Source organism: Choloepus didactylus, chromosome 14 (genome assembly GCF_015220235.1).
Source record: "Choloepus didactylus isolate mChoDid1 chromosome 14, mChoDid1.pri, whole genome shotgun sequence".
Lineage (NCBI taxonomy): Eukaryota > Metazoa > Chordata > Mammalia > Pilosa > Megalonychidae > Choloepus > Choloepus didactylus.
In genome coordinates this window covers 76,314,389-76,331,656 of record NC_051320.1, presented here as the reverse complement: position 1 = coordinate 76,331,656, position 17,268 = coordinate 76,314,389, and the positions used below count along the sequence as shown (strand labels likewise).

Here is a 17,268-nt window from a genome sequence, read left to right as displayed (position 1 = left end):
TTTTATCTCTCTTATTAAAACATATTTCCAGGAAAATAATTTCAAAAATATTGTTGCTGTGTGAAAGATACTATGTCTTCATTGGTTTTCATAATTTCCATGATTTGAAAATATATTCCTACAGAAAACTGGAATATTCATTTTCCAGTTTAATCTCATCTAAGCTCACCTAGTGTCTTTCAGATGCCAACTTGCCCCAAAACAGAGAAATAACCTAGATAACACTGACGTCACTTCTAGTTTAATATTTTTACAAAGATACACACTTCCCCAATTCTGTCCCAGTGTGGAAGACTGTATTTTCCAAAGATGACCATATTAATATTTATCTCACAGCCCACAGGCCCCTCTTATAATGTGAATAACAAGCCTTCTACCAGAGGTGGGATCTGTGCTCCTCCCCACCCTGAATCCAGGCAAGGCCTTGTCACCTCTCCTACCCTCACCTAGCAATGGAGGATGGTCAAGGTGATATTAGGTGACTTCTGAGTCCAGGTCATTAAAAGTGATAGGGCTTTCATCTGGAAGTCTCTCTTTGGATACATGTTTTGGGACTCCTGGGTCAACATGTAAAAAGTCCAGCACCCCTTTAGCTGCCATGCTGGAGACATCATGGGAAGAGTCTTCCTAGAGATTGAGAAAGTTGCTCCCACCCCAAGTTGCACCAGTCTTCCCAGACCAGGCACCAGATGTGTGAGTAAAGAGCCTGTCAAGATGGCTCCAGCTCTTGCCACTATCTGGCTACACCTTATGAGTGGCCCCAATTCCTGATCCATGGTAACTATGAGAGATAAATGATTATCATGGTTTTAAACCATTATCATGGTTTTGGGATGATTGGTTATGCAGCAATAGATAACTAACACACAACTACCCACATAATATATTTCATGTTCCACAACTTGCCTCATTGATTTCAGTCTCATCTTCGTTGTTATATAAAATTCGATAACCAATGACGTTACTTGAAGTTGGATCCCAACTTAATCGAGCACTGTTCGAGCCAATATTGGAGATTCTCAGGTTTCTTGGTGGACTTAAAGGTACTTTGCAGCAATGGAAAAGAAAAAAAAATTTTAATGACACATATGTAAAAAGTCAAGAAACAACATCCCAACTTCTGAACTACTTACACATGAAAAATAATCTCCCGGAGAATAATCTCTAACCCTAAAATAACCAGTGAATTGTCTCACAAAAATTCAATAATGTGCTCTCCTTAAGAGAAAAAATAGTCCCTTTGTACAGAGTGAATAGTAGTAATAAGTTAAACATGCTTTGAAATAAACAAGATGTAGGTAAATTTTCCATGTCTTTTTTCTCTAATAAGTGCTATTATTATGGCCTGATGTAAATGACAAAACCATTGGATCAAAAGCCAGGACACTCGAAATCAAGTCTTAGCCACCTCCCTCTCTTATCTGCTCTCCCTTCACTCTTTCCCTTTGAGTAAGTGGAAACTATTCTTCCATCGCTCAGGAAGAAAACCTTGGAGTCCACCTGGCTTCTCCCTTCTCTCACAGCCTATTTCTAGTCTATCTTCAATTCCTTCAATCTATATCCAGAATCTGACTGCTTCTCTTCACCCCCACTGCTGCCATCTTGGGAAAAGGCACTATCACCTATTGCCCTGGACTTTAAAGTGACCTCCCAGCTGATCTCTCTGCTTCCATTTCCCCTCAATGTAGCTCTTCTCAAGTGAGCAGCTAAAGTGACCCTTTTAAAAAAATGCAAATCAGATCCTTTTATTCTCTGCACAAAACCCTCCAAATGGCTTCCCAAATCCCTCAGAGTCAACCCACAGTCTTACAGTTGTGTGCAAGACTCCTCATACCTGGCCCTCTGGCATCTCAGTGACCCCTTCTCCTATCCCTCTCTTCTTTGCTCACGCCACTCGCTGGCATCCTTTCTGGTCCTGGAACTGGCCAAGTGTGCTCAAACGTAAGGCCACTGCACTTCTATCCCTCAGCCTTGAAGCCTCTTCCCCACAGATATCTGAATGGTTGGTTTCCTCACCTCTTTAAGATTTCCAAACATATCTGACCTACTTGGTGAGGCTTTCCATGATCGCCTAATTTAAAATAATTCTTCCATGCCAACACTATCTCCTTTCCTTGCTTTTGTTTTCATTGCATCTTTATTGGTTTACTGTCTCTTTCCCCTAGTATATTGTAATCTCAGCAGATTGGGGAATTTGGTTTAATTTTGTTCCCAGCTTTATCCTCAACATAGCAAGAACTCAAAAAATATTTGTTGGATAAATCACAAGGGTTTTGTGAGATTAAATAAATGCTTTATTATTGCTTCAAACATATTTAAAGAGGTGTTGGTATTTCTGCAGATTCCTAACTATCAATTCTTTAGCCATTGGATATTTCTTCAAGGACCCCCTTCTGATTCAACAGACTAAAAATTACCAGTAAACTTTGAAAGTATCTCAAGTCATTGCACATTAATAGTATCTGTTAACATTAATTAATTAATTAATAATAATATCTGTTATTAATATCTGTTATTAATAATATTAATAATATCTGTTAACATCCACTGAGTATTTTCCATGTGCCTGACACATGACATGTTAACTCATTAAATCCTTACATTAGTCTTCAAGGTTAAAACTACAATTATTCCCATTATATAGATGAGGAAATTGAGGCTCAGAGAGATTAGGTAACTTGGCCAAGTTTATGCAGTTAATAGGAGCAGAGAACAGTTAGTTTAATCCAGGCAATTTATTCCAGAGTCTGTGATGCTAACCAGTTTGCACATTCTCTCCCACACACCCTGTCACCCTCCTTCTCTGTCACCCTCCTTCTCTCCCTCCCTCTCTTGCTCTCTCTCTCACACACACACACACTTGCACACACATGCCATACATGAAACACAAGCTCAAATAGTTCTGTTAGAGCCAGAAGATCAAAAACCTTGAAGGTAAATCAAGACAATTAACAGCTATAGCCACAAAGCACGATGGCCCAATTTTCTTCATTAACCAAAGGCCTAATGCCAAAGACCAATTTTTTCATTAATTCCAAACACACTGATTCCTTGACAATAAAGGGCTAGAGAAAAAAGTATAGGAGAGAGAACAGCAAAATAATTATTTTTATGTTTTGCATGCTTGGCTCTAAATTTTCTGAAGTTCAGTTAAATTTGGAATAATACTGTTGAGTTTTCTCCATGCATAAAAATGCCAATCTCAGGAAGAAGTACCCAGAACATCTTTTTTTAATCAACTACTAATGCTGGGAAAGAGTTATGTACATTTAAAAAAAATAATAATAAAGCTGTGAGCAATCTGAGTCAAAGAGAGATGAGAAGTTGGAAAATTACACTTCTTTCAAACCGACAAGTTCTCAAAATTCAAGTGAATGTTAGATGCTTTCTGGCATGAATTATTTATTTTCCTCTTTTGCCTGGGGCTCTCTCAGTTTTTTTGTTTGTTGTTTTTATTACCCTGGTCTTTCTCTGACTAGTAGTGACAGCAGCACAGCCTCCACTAACAAAGGATGGGTGTGGGGAGAGTTTCTTTCCTTGTCTTTAAACTTCTATGTACATTTTCCCAAGTAGAGTCTTAGAAACAAAGACACTGCAGAAATTGCACTATTTACTACCCCGTAGGCTCAGGGTGGTAAAGAGGCCAGATAAGACCCCAACTCTCCCTGCACCTTTTTATATTTCAATAAGCCATGAGTAGAACCATATTTTTAATGCTACATGGCAAGCATCATTAGTATGCCATGATAGTACTTTGTCTACATATGTCTGCCAAAAGAAAAAACAAAATAAACATACATTTCATAAAAATATGAATTTTGTACATAGACTCAATTAAAAAAAAACTAATTGTAATAGTAATGACCTCTAATAAGAAGGACAGTAAAGATTTTTAGAAAAAAGTTTGGAAACGTTGATATAAGAAGTGGGAAAAAAGTACTGATTAGGTGATAACGGCGTTCACACGTACTACTGCAATTTAACTTCACACCAACCCTAAGATGTAAGGTTATTGTTCCTCCTTTTATAGATTTTTAAAAGTTACATAAATTGCCTGTTATCCTTTAGCTAAAATATGACAGAGCTGGATTTCAGTCTTGGCAGCTCTGATTCCAAAGCCCATGCTCTTTCCTCTATATTCTCTTCTAGCATTTAGATTTAGAAAAAGACAGTGGAATGATTGAGACGATGCTAAAGTTCCATATCTCTCATAATAATACAAGACTAGAAGATGTACATTTACATGCTCTAAATGTAAAAAAAAGTTACAGTCTGTTGTTAAGAGGCTTCAACCTAAACCAGTATTTCCAATTAACAACCCAATATTTATTTGGGCTTTTATCACAACATTTCATCTGAATGACTGTATTTGCTCACATGTTGTTTCTTGTCCTGTAACAGGATCACTGGCCTCTTCTCCAAACATGGCATAAACCGTCACTGTGTATTCCGTATTGGGCAACAAGTCACTCAATTCAATGTCTGTGTGGGTCTCTCCAATTTTCATCTGAAAAGAACACACTGTTATCAGATCATCTGCCAATGCGTGTGAGTAACGCTGCACAGTGGAACTGAATAAAGGTGCAACTTCATGGAAGGCGAGACACTGTGTGTCCTCACAGTCCCTTCATCAAACAGGCTTTAGTCATAATTTTTTTCACTGTCTTGTGTCAACTCATATTAAGAACAGATACCATGGAACCATATAAAGCTGAACCTACCCTTGCATGCTGTCTTAGGATAACTCTACATCTGGACAAAAGGCAATTGCCGCCATAATAACAGAGTCAAGTATATGGTCCCCAGAACAGTGTGGGTGGACTTGAATCAGAAATGTCTTCTAGAAAAAGAGTGCAAGCTCCCGGCCGGCATGCTGGAGGCAGGGCCATGTGGGCATCTGTCACCACTCGGCTAATTCTAACCAGTCCCCTGGCTGGACGCCCGGTTTCCGCTTCAAGCCTGATGGAGCTGAGTCAGTTTTGCTGTCCCATTCAATAAGAAGGTCTGTCCAGTTGGATAGCAAGTCCCTTCTAGTATTCAGAAGAGACAAACCAATTTGACACCCAGCTTGGCAACGTGCTTTTTAATTCTGGGATGACTTTCTGACCCTTGTAATCACTCAAACTAGCCAACATTCTCAGTGGTACCATGTGTCACAGGTTAGTTTTATTTATCTTTTGGGACAAAAATAACAAATCTCCACATTTGCCAGTCGTACAATTGATATTTTTCAATTAAAAATTTTGAAATACCTCAATACATAAAAGCACATAAAAGAATATAATAACCCTGATGTATCCACCACTCAGATTTAATAAATTAACATTTTACCATATTGACTGCAGATCATTTTTTTTTAAAAAGGTAATATATCCAAAAATAATACAGACATTTTCTCATTCTTACTGTTCACCACTTCTACTTTGATGTTGATGTGCATGTATCCATTTTTTTGTACTTGTATATACATATGGATGATTCTGTAAATTATATATACTTGTGTTCTGTATGTTTTAACAATGTACTTAAATGGACATTATCACTGCAACCTTTTTATAATTATCTTCTTTCAATATTATATGTCAATATTGATCTTTATTGATACACAAGGACAGAAATGACATCAATTCCTTTATGATATTCTGTTATAAAAATATATTTTTCCATTCCCTTTTCAATGGACATGTTAGTTATTTTAAATATTTTGATCTGACGAAGTACCTGCATTAAAAAATCCTTCAGCACATTTCCCTATGATATAAACTAAAAAATGATATAATCTTCAATTTGAAAAGACATCATAAGTTCTCTCAAGTGGCTGTCCCAGTTTACGTGTTTTCCAGTAGAATGTGACCAATTCTTTTTCCACATGCTCACCAATATGTGGTATTATCAGACTTTAAAATAATGTTTTGCTAGTCCGTTGGATGTGACTGGCATTTCTTTTATTTCTCTATTTCTTAGTGAGGTTGAGCCTCTTTCTGGCACCATTTGGAAGTCTGTTTGGCCAAAATAATTCAGATCAACATTAAATCCAAATGGGCAAAAACTGTCTTAACTTTGGAAATAGAAGAGACACATATTGCCAATGCTCTGTTCTTAATCTTCAGATTAACCATATTTGGGGGCCTAAAGATTTCTGTCATCAAAAGGCAGGTTTTTTTTACAATATAAGAAAACAGTTCCAGGACTACCTTGCTTATCTCCTCCACCTGCCTGGTTTGGTTTAGCACTCAGAATTCCCAAGTCATGGGCCCTTCCTCTTTATTTCTGGAATGTCTGCATTATAGAAACTGCCCCCTAGAAATTAAAAATGAGGACTAAAACAAATCACTTGAAAGTTAAAGATTTATTATTTGAATTAAATAAATGCAAAAATTCAAATCAATGAGACACATTTGTCTGCCTCCCAAATCAGTAAAAAAAAATTTAACTTAGTGTATATAGGGGGGGAAATCATTCATGAACCATATACAGCAATTATATAAAATTTTTCTAGAGCCATTTGGTAACACCTAATACAAATCTTAATAATTTACATACTATTTGAAGAAAAACTCAATTTCTAGGCATCTATCCTAAAGAAATAATCAGACAACTGTGCAAAGGTATGTGTTCAAGAATGTTCACAAGAGCATTATTTATACAGCAAATTATCTAAATGCCCAATAACATGGGATTAATTAAATCTGTCTTGGTACAACCCAACAACAGAATACTATGTGGACATTAAAAATGACCACATAATATTATTTAATAACATGGAAGTTTATTTAGAATAAATTAAATGAAATAGAAGGTTACGAAATGCTATGTAGAGTAATAACTCCAATTGCATATTAAAAATGCATTGAGTAGTTATTTTAGGTTATTTGGTTCTTCTTATACCTTTGAGTATGGTTTGTTAATTTTCTTGAGGCATGGTAGAAACATGTTGGAAGCAATGTAGTTACTTTAGATTATTTATTTTTCTTATTTCTTTGTTTGGATATGGTTTATTCATTTTCTTGGGGTATGGTAGGAACATGTTGGAAGCAAAGCTGTTATTTTAGGTTATTTGTTTTTCTTAATCCTTTGCTTTGTTTTGTCTCAAATGTGGGGTTTTTTTGTTGTTTGTTTTAATTTTTCAATAAATAAAGTTAAAAACATTTTTTAAATGCATTGAAAATACCTGTTAACCAAGTGTTAACAGTGGCTATTTCTAGGTGGTAGGACTACAAGTCTGAATTTTCTTTATTTTATACAATAAATGTTTACAGTGAAAGCACTTGAAGGAAGTGAAGGATTCTGGGACTCGAGGAGGCAGGGGCGGCTTACCTCTTTCTCATCCCCTGCCAGGCCCTCGGTGAGAGGCGCATAGAGGACCAGGTATCCGGACGCCCCAGCCACAGGGTTCCACCGGACCCGCAGGCTGCTCTCAGTCACATCATAAAGCTCAAGGTCAGAAACCATGGGTAATGCAACTGCAAGGGGAGATTTTAAAAACGTTCAGCCATTTATACACGTGCTCACACCCTTCCAGGAATCTAAGTATTAGTTTCTGTAAGGTGAACATGACATATTTCTCAGATAACTTGTATCCGTATATCTGTTCACATAAACCGTGTAAGACCCTTCTGGAGGGAGGACATAGTGAACGTTTGGTTAAAAGGAACAACATCTTCTATTTTCTTATATCCTGCTGCAGTGCTGGGCACACTTCTCTGGTAGCCATTCAAGGACAAGGAGACTATTCTACCCATCATTTTATGCCCAACACTAAGCACAGGGTCTGGTAAGTAGCAGCCTTAAAAAACGGCTATTGGATCATTTAATAAATGACGGAATGGGTGATTGAATGAATAAATGTGTGAATGAAGAAATACTCATTGACACATCCAATCAGAGATAGTTTGACAAGACTAAGGAGCAATAGGGTATGGGAAAATGAACTGGAAATAAGATTGGCCAGATTTAGGTAGCAGGGGGGAAGGGATTAAGAATCAATTCAAGTTCCTGGCTTAAAGGATACCATTGAAAAACATGAAAGATCACAGTTTCTAGATATACTCCAAGGCCCTCCATAATCTGGCCCTGCCTACTTTTCTAACCAGGATATCATAAATTTGGGTCTCTGTTTATACCTGAAGCTTCCTGAACACAGTTCTTTTGGAGTGCCTATAGCACTTTATTGCACTCAAGTGTTTGCATGTCCTTAGTTTGTATCCCCTCCTACTAGACTAAAACATTGTTGAGGATTAGAATTGTGTCTAAAATATCTCTGCAAACTGGGGGTATTAACACCAGCTTCACAGATTGTTGCCAGGGTTATATCCAACAATGTACAGAGAGCTATTATCATAGTACCTGGCACAAGTCAAGCATTCAAGAAATGTTTCCTTTTATTGGTGTTGCTTCATTGTTATTGTTTTACCAAGGGTAGGGCTTTAATTTTGCCTACTGCCTAGCACATCGCAGTAACTCGATTAACGTTTGGAATGATTAAATGAGTTGGTGATCATGATGTTTAAGATTATGTCTTCCCATGATTCTCTGAGTATGTGTGTACTCGCATGTGTGTGTTGTGCATGCATTATCTGTGTTATCATGAGCATGCCCATGTAAGGAATTATTTGCATTCAAAAACTTGTTTTAATTACAATGATATGAACCTTGAAGATAGATCCAACATATTTTGAACAAACTGGTATTCTACTGGGCAGGAGATACAGAACTCCTACACTACTTATATGGACAAATTCAGGCTCAGTGTTTGGTTCATAATAGGCATGCACTAATTATTTAATAAATAAATGAATGTATTTTGCACCTTTTACCATAGAGACTGCTTTCTACTAAGCATACCAGAATTTTATAACATCTCTCCCTATATGTAACACCTGAAAAACTCCAGTGATCGCATGGAAGTGTATTACATATAGCATTGCAACTATTTCCTATGAATTTGATTCAACATGTCTATCAGTGCAACTCACATACAATTCTAATTTAGGAAAGGCCCCTAGACAAGGCTGTGCAGAGTTAGAATTGGGTATAATTTAAAACATACGTGTAGTTTCAGTTCCCCGGAGGGCTTCACTGGCAGTGTGGGCATATATTGCAAAGACTGCTATCTGATATTCAGTCAAAGACATCAAGTTTTTCAGCACCGTAGAAGATACACTTCCATCCACCACCACCTGTTTAAAGAACAGGTCAAGGAATAACTATGGAATATCACACATGAAGAATTGAAATCAAGGAGCAAAAACATCTCAAGCAAGAATATTTCATTAAATATTTTCTTACTCGTGACACAACCTCTTTTCCACCATGGCATCAATTCTCCTTGAAGTTATGTGTCTTTTATGGAAAGTCCAAAAGTTCCTTAATTAATATCTAGCGGAAACTGCATCATTCCCAAGCTAATTATTATTCTATTTCCATCCACTTAGTAACAGTAGGCGTGTGATTTTTTTGTGAAGCTTTGGAAAGCATTTTAAAGACTTACTAGTCATGAAAAAATTAGACTCATTGGAAGCACTCTGATTTTTTTGTTTTTTGTTTTTTTTTAGTCCAGATGATTTAAAACTCTGTGATCTACTTCTCTAACACTTAAAAAAATTAACCATAAGTCATACAGAAGAAAATTGTGAAACAGCTGTGGTCAGTCAGAGGTTAGAGCAACAAAAAGAAAGGGAGAGTCCATCAAATTCTAGCATAGTCCCTGTGAAGCTGTTAATCAAAGGGAGGAAATGAGAGGGATCCAATCATCTGACAATGGGCGTTCTCTCCTGTGTTGGCCACAACTGCTCTGCTATGACTTCTCCATTGTACTATTCTCCACAAATATCCAGGAAAAATTCCAAACCTTGGAGAACTAAACTTTAAGACCCCATAACTTGGAACACACAGATTTCATTCAGGCAGAAAGTTCAAACCTTCTCCCAAAGTAGAAAGGATGCATGAATAGCAAAAGGGGACCCTGGCCTGATAACTCTGAATTTAGAGCTCATTAATGTTAAAAAGGAAAAAAAAAAAAAAAAAAAGGCAAAACAATTTGTATTAAATTTGGAGACCCAGACTAGTTTTGAGGGTATTTGATGGAGGGGTGAGAAGAGGTATAAATAGCCTATCCCAGAGAGATGGGAGAACAATATGGACACATGGAAACGTATTTCCATCAAATCATTAACAATATTTGTGGATGAATAATGTCTTTATTATATACATAAGATATATATATATATATATATATATATATATATATATATATATGATTTTTCTCTTATTCTCACTACTCTAGAAGCCTTGAGAGATCCTAAAGAATGGTTTGAAAATCTTATTACCTCTTCTGGTTTCCCACCCCTGGCAGGATAATACACAACTCTGTAGTTTTCCACTTCCCCTGGAGCATGAGTCCAGTTGACCATAAAGCTTCTGGCTGTAACTTCCGAAATAATCAACTCTGTAGGCGGCCCAATGGTGGCAAGAGCTGAGGCTAAATTAAAGAAACACATAAAATAAACCTCTTTCCCTAACTTATTTCTTATGAACCCAGAAAATTTCATTATTCAGAAGTAACTGTTGATATTGTGCTATTCCTAAAGCTGTCATCTCTAGATAAGTTGATTTAATTATTCATTCCTGCATTTGTCCATTTGAACATTAAAGTATCTGTTAGCTACCAGGTACTATGTTGGGTTCTGAGGCTACAAACTTAAATAAGACATAGTCCCTGATTTCAAGAAACTTCCTTATGTTAATGACATTGCTATAAGACAAACCAACATTAATTGAGCATGTATGTTTCTAAAGATACTCTTCTAAGTTCTAGAGAAATATCATCTCATTTAACTCTCAGTAGTTACTTTTATTATTCCCACTTTGCATGTGAGAAAACCAAGACATGATAAAGTTAGTTACTTTCTTGCCCAAGGTCTCATAATTACTAAACAGCAGAGCTGAGACTGATATCCAGGCATCTTGACAGCAAAACCTGTGTTTTTAAGCATCATAGAGTATACAGACTCTATACTGAGGACTTTTTTTGCAAAAAACAGGCAATATCTAAAAAGTGAAAAAAGAAGAAAAATGAATTATCATATACTGGATGCTCACCATGAGCAAGACACTGAGCACTTCATGTGTATTATATGCACGTTAAAGCAAATGATTCTATAAAGATTTTGGACAGATGTGCATTATCATCAACCACATGCAAAGTTTTCTCTGGGGAAAGCTGGTCTCTAAAGAATTATCACTCTGAAGCTCAGGGAAATTTGTTCAGGATTTTATTGCTTGGCTGCCCAGCCCAGTCCCAAGAGATCTGGTCCAGGGAAGGAGAATGATGGAGAAACAAGGATATGCAGGCAAATAGAACCCCTTAATGCTCCTGGATAAAAGAGAGGAAGGAAATAACACTGATCTCTTAAAGGAGGTTGTGCCGGTTTGAATGTATTATGTCCCCCAGAAAAAGCCATATTCTTTGATGCAATCTTGTTGGGCAGACATAATAGTGGGGATTAAGTTGGAAAGTTTGGATTAGGTTGTTTGCATGGAGATGCACCCCACCCAACTATAGATGATAACTGATGGGATATGTCCATGGAGGCGTGGCCCCACCCATTCAGAGTGGGCCTTGATCAATGGAACCATATAAATGAGCTGACTCAAAGAGAAGGAACTCAGTGCAGCTGTGAGTGACGTTTTGAAGAGGCGCAAGCTTGCTAGAGAGGAACGTCCTGGGAGAAAGCCATTTTGAAACCAGAACTTTGGAGCAGACGCCAGCCACGTGCCTTCCCAGCTAACAGAGGTTTTCCGGACGCCATTGGCCATCCTCCAGTGAAGGTACCCAGTTACTGATGTGTTACCTTGGACACCTTATGGCCTTGGGACTGTAACTATGTAGCCAAATAAACCCCCTTTTTATAAAAGCCAATCCATCTCTGGTGTTTCGCATTCCGCAGCATTAGCAAACTAGAACAGAGGTCATGTGGATACAGCCTTGGTCTCTGATCATATTCCTGTAAGCCACAAGCCACCTGGAGATCAATGGTATCGTGAAGGACAAGAGGGTCCTTAAAATTCCATGATGGCTTCCATTTCCAGGGAGATGAAGTAGATATTTTTCATAGTCTTTCCACTATGTACAACTAAAAATTCTGAAATACATATCAGAAGATAATGAAAAGTGGAGAGAAGAAGGCAAATGGACTAGGGACATCAAGACCAAAGGAACAAAATGATGGTGAGTTCCTTGGGTGTTCTTTTTGCCTCACATATCCCAGCTGTGGAGCTGAAGAAGCCAGCAACTCGGAAACACCAATGAATGCAGACAAAGGAAGCCCCAACAAAAGCCTGCTCTCTCAAGCCACAGGGCCAGAAAAGGGGCAACTAGCAAGACAGAAAACTTGTATGCAGTAACTTTCTACTCCAGCCAAACACAACAGAAAAAACTATGGACCCACCTCCCCAACCATGGCAACAAAGGATGAATGGAGAGCCAACACGTCTATCTTTGCCTGGCTGTAACAAGGTGCCTCAACACCCACCATCTCCCACCTTGGACAGGGTGGTATGAAAGAAAGCCAAGTAGGGAAGAGAGACTTTCATTCCTGCCAGGTGATAATAAATCTCCCCTGTGCCCCACCCCCCCATGATATCAGTTTAGACCACATGAAGAGCCTGGACCCCCAACCCCACCAGTATTAAGGAGGTACCCTTCCCCCCGGGGTGTTGTCATAGGAGGTCTAGTGGAGAGTCAGGACATTCTCTACCCTCAAAGCAGCATCAGTGGAGGCCACATGGGGAGTAGCAATGAGGCACTCCTGCCTCTCCAATTGGGCAGTATCACTGGAGGCTTAGTGAGTATCCAGAACTCCCATCTCCACCCTGCAGTAATGAGGATCTCCTACCCAGGGGTGTCAAAGGACACCAAATGCAAAAATTGGACTTCTGCTCCCAACTGGCAGAAATGATGCAATGCACACCCCCCTTCCCCTGCCAGAGTAGTGTCAGAGGAAGCTAGCTAAATCAGAAGGTACAGCCATCATAAAAATGCTTCAGTGAGCAAATACAAACACATTTGAAACAAAAGAGAAAAACAGACAGTCTCAGAAGGAAATAGAAGTCTCAGCAAAGAAAAAGAACCTATGAAGGAGTGCCAAATAGAAATCTTAGAAATGAAAAATGCAATAATTTAAATAAAAAATTCAACTGATGGGTTCAAAAGCAGAACGGAGAGGATAGAGGAAAGAATCAGTGAACGTGAAGACAGACAGAACAATAGAAATTCCCAATTGGAACAACAGGGGAAAAAGGACCTCAAAGTCATGTGTAACCATAACAACAACAAAAATGCAATAAGTATTGGAAAATGGGCAAAACCATGAACAGACATTCCACTGAAGAGGGTATACACATGGCAAATAAACACGTGCAAAAGATGTCAAATTCATTAGCCATCAGGGAAATGCAAATAAAACTGCAATATGATACTATTTTATACCTATTAGAATGGCTGAAATAAAAATAGTGACAACAAAAAATGTTGGCAACAATGCATAGAAACTGGACCGCTCATAAATTGCTAGTGAGAACATAAAAACAGTTTGGCAGTTTCTCAAAAATCTTAGCATGCAACTACCATACAATCCATCAACTGCCCTTTTGGGCATCATACCAGAGAAATGACAATTTATCTTCATGCAAAAACCGGTACACAAATATTCATAGCAGCTTTATTTGTAATAGCCAAAAACTGGAAACAATACAGATGTCCTTCAATGGGTGAATGTTTAAACAAACCATGACACAACCATATCATGGACTACTACACAGCAATAAAGAAAGTACAAAATATTGAAACACACACAACTGGGATGAATCTCCAAGAAATTACCATGCAGGAAAAAAGCCAATCTCAAAAGATTACATACTGCATGATTCCATTTATTTAATGTTATTGAAATGAAAACTATTTCAGAAAAGGTGAACAGATAGGTAGTTGCCAGGGGTTAGGGAGAGAGTAGGGATAGGAGGGACGTAGGTGTGGTGATAAAAGGGCCACATGAGGCAACCTTGTGGCGATGGAAATGTTCTGTATCTTGACTGTATTAATGTCTATATCTTGATTGCGATATTCTATAGTTTTGCCAGATGTTGCCAGAGAGAAAACTACTTTAGGATATATGGTATCTTTCTAAATTATTTTTTACAACTGTATGTGAATGTACAATTGTCTCAAAAGTAAAAGCTTAATTAAAAATAACAAACCATGATGCTGTAAATGTGAAAACATGGAGAAAACCATCTAGTGGCCAACATATCCCTCCCTCGCCACTACAAAGCCTGCCTTTATACTCCCTTTTCTACTTTGGTGATTCAGGTATTAGGGGAATAAAGGACTCCATTTAGAAAGCCAACATGAAAACACCAAGAATTTTCATAATCCACGATAGACTTAATGTAGGGTAACATCACCATCCACTGAACCATGCTTTCCGTGTTTGGTTTTACCTTTGATTTCCTTGTCCTGTTCTTCTACTCTGGAGCAGACGGTCCTTGTTAGACTCTCCACAACAGTGTGCATCAGGTCAAATTCGGCGACGTTGTACACATGAGTGCTGTCGGGTTCAGAGGCAATCTCCTGCAGCTCATTCACATCCGCATTTTTCACCCCTTGCATTGGGGATGACAGGAAGGATCCCATGTCATTTATACCCCATTTGATAGAGCAACTGCAGTGGGCCTGACCAGAGCCAGTCAGTCTCCACTGCAAATCAAAACATCTGCTACTTTAAAGTCACCATTACGATCACTTTTAAATGATTACACCTTAATTTTGTTCCGTGATTCTTGAGAGGAAGATGACTTGATGAAACAAATTTCTGTCTTGCATGAATATTGCAGAAGCAATAGTAATTAAGCCAGTATTCTAAACTACAAAAGGTTTAGGTTTATATTTCTACAAAATAAGTATACTTAAATTGAGATACTCCTAGAATAAAAATTATATAGAGATGTATATACCTATATGTGAATATATACACACACACACACATATATATACACACACACACACAAGTATTTGTGTTTGTGTGTGTGTGTTTCTAGCATTAAGCCAAAGAAAAACCTTGGGAAAAAAAAATTTTTTTACATACTCAAATACAATTTCCCATCTAGTAACCACTGCAATTTTGCTAATACAAACAGGGAAACTCTGGTTTTCATAGTCTTTATTGAATTCCACTACAGGTCAAGCACAACCTTGGGTGTTTGGAATACAGCAGGGAATAAAGTAAGTCGGAAAAACCTTGGCCCCAGGCAACTTCCAGACTCTCTTAGCAGTGGGAGCTAACACTTTAGTGTATTTGCTATGTTCCAAGCACTGTAGTAAGTTTTTACATCTATTAGCATATTTATTCCACCCAATGACCTTATGAGTTTGCACTATTGTTGCCTCCATTTTACGATGAGAAAACTGATGCAAACAAAGGCTAATTAACTTGCTCAGGGACACCAAGCCAGTAAATTGACAGCTGGGATTCTGCCCAAGCAGTCTATCCAAAGTCCTGTGCTTTTAAGTGTTACATCCTAAATGCCTCTCAGAAGACAGACACTAAAATGAGACAATATTTACCAGGGAAATGAGAGACACAAAAGGGGAAGCACAGGTCTGGGGTACACAGGCGCAAGTTTAGATTTCTCTTCCTAAGGCTTCAGCAAACAAGAAGGATTTCTTTGTTAATCCCTTTCATTTCCTTGACCCAAGGATGTTGAAACAGGAACTACTGAATCAAAGAAGAGCAATTACCTGGGGTAGAATTACTTCTTAGATGCCTGGCTATGAAAATTAATTTATTTTCCAACCTCCAACATACTGAATAATAAAGTATTGGCTGTATCTGAGCAATTTTCTTTATGTGGTTATAAGATCATAAACCCTGCTGATTTCCAAATAATTTCCAGAGAAAAAGTTCAAATCACATCTGGATGAATTCTCTTGAAGTTTTTCTTAAAAACTTATCCATTTATTATTAACAACACCAGTGAATGGAGGGTGAACACAAGAATTAAGAAGGTGGCCCTTGTTCCTATGCCAGACAAGTCCTAAAACCAGGAGCAACAGCTCTTTAAGATCAACTATCAGATGTGGCCCCTTTCCCCATATTGTCGACAACCCCTTTTAATATGAACAAATTAGGGTGCTCACTGCCTAGACACCCCCGAAGATGGAGAAAGAAATTAAGAGAGAGGAAGGAGTAGCAACAAACAAGATAATATTGAACAGAGGCCTATGATTACTGAAACTGTATATAATTATGTATATATTTTTGGATGCTGAGGTGTTGGAAGGGCTGGAAGGAGGTAAATGACATTGTGGAACTGTAGCCTATAGCATCCTTTGGATTTGCTCTATAGCTGCTCCTTGAATTGTGCCTTCAAAGTCTTCACCTTTCTGTATATAACTTGTATTGCATAGTGTGGAAAGAACTGAAATTGTGGAACTGTAGCCCATAACAATTTTTTAGATTGCCTATGTGACTGCCTGTTGAGCAGCACATTGAGAGATGACACTTTTCTGTATGTATGTTATATTTTACAATAATGGAATGTTGTATTTTACAATAATGGAAGTTGTGGAATTATGGGCCATGACATTTTTGAGATTTGCTAACTACTTGTGAAATCATACATTGAAAGTTATAACTGTTATGTATACATGCTAAAGTTCACAATTTCAAAAAACGGGAAAAAAAAAGAAGGCAGCCCAGCATTCTGAAAGAAATATTCTGTTTTCAATAAATTCATCTTTTAATATTTTAAATTTCACACTAAAGCTTAATAAATATGCATCTAAATGATAAGTTCTTCCATTGGTCTTAAGCAAGAATAAAATATATCAGTGGCTTAGAAAACAATAAATGTTTTAGAAAACTCATTTTTTCTTTTAACTTAGTCTTTTAGCCAACAAAGATGTTTGTTTATTTATATATGTCTTATGTAAAACACAAAATCAAGAGATTGGACATAGAATAAAGCTAAACCAATATAAATCAATTTAAATTTTTAAAAAGCATGCACATAAATTAATCCATTAGTTTAAGTCCTCTGCAGGGATTTTCTTTGTTGAACAAAGACATAATATATCTGTGGCATTTCTTGCCTAAAGGACTTTTACAATAGCTTCTAAAGTGCACATTTTGATCTGCAAAGACAGTAAGAATGTAACATTCAGTGTGTGCTGAAGCAATATGCAATGATGCTTTTCATGGCATCCAGTTA

The 17,268-nt window shown here is 37.6% G+C and overlaps 1 protein-coding gene across 3 annotated transcripts in view; it reads right to left on the bottom strand.

The window, feature by feature from the left end:
• The window catches only part of COL14A1 (collagen type XIV alpha 1 chain), a 206,602-nt gene that overhangs the window by 121,119 nt on the left and 68,215 nt on the right, over window positions 1-17,268 (bottom strand). For all 3 annotated transcript variants that reach the window (XM_037803228.1, XM_037803230.1, XM_037803229.1), the window contains exons 9-14: window positions 14,500-14,661; window positions 10,329-10,480; window positions 9,050-9,179; window positions 7,318-7,463; window positions 4,378-4,507; window positions 907-1,046 (exon numbers count right to left, since the gene is read on the bottom strand). In XM_037803228.1, the coding sequence (XP_037659156.1) occupies window positions 907-1,046; window positions 4,378-4,507; window positions 7,318-7,463; window positions 9,050-9,179; window positions 10,329-10,480; window positions 14,500-14,661 (860 nt within the window). The remainder of the gene's footprint in view (window positions 1-906; window positions 1,047-4,377; window positions 4,508-7,317; window positions 7,464-9,049; window positions 9,180-10,328; window positions 10,481-14,499; window positions 14,662-17,268) is intronic.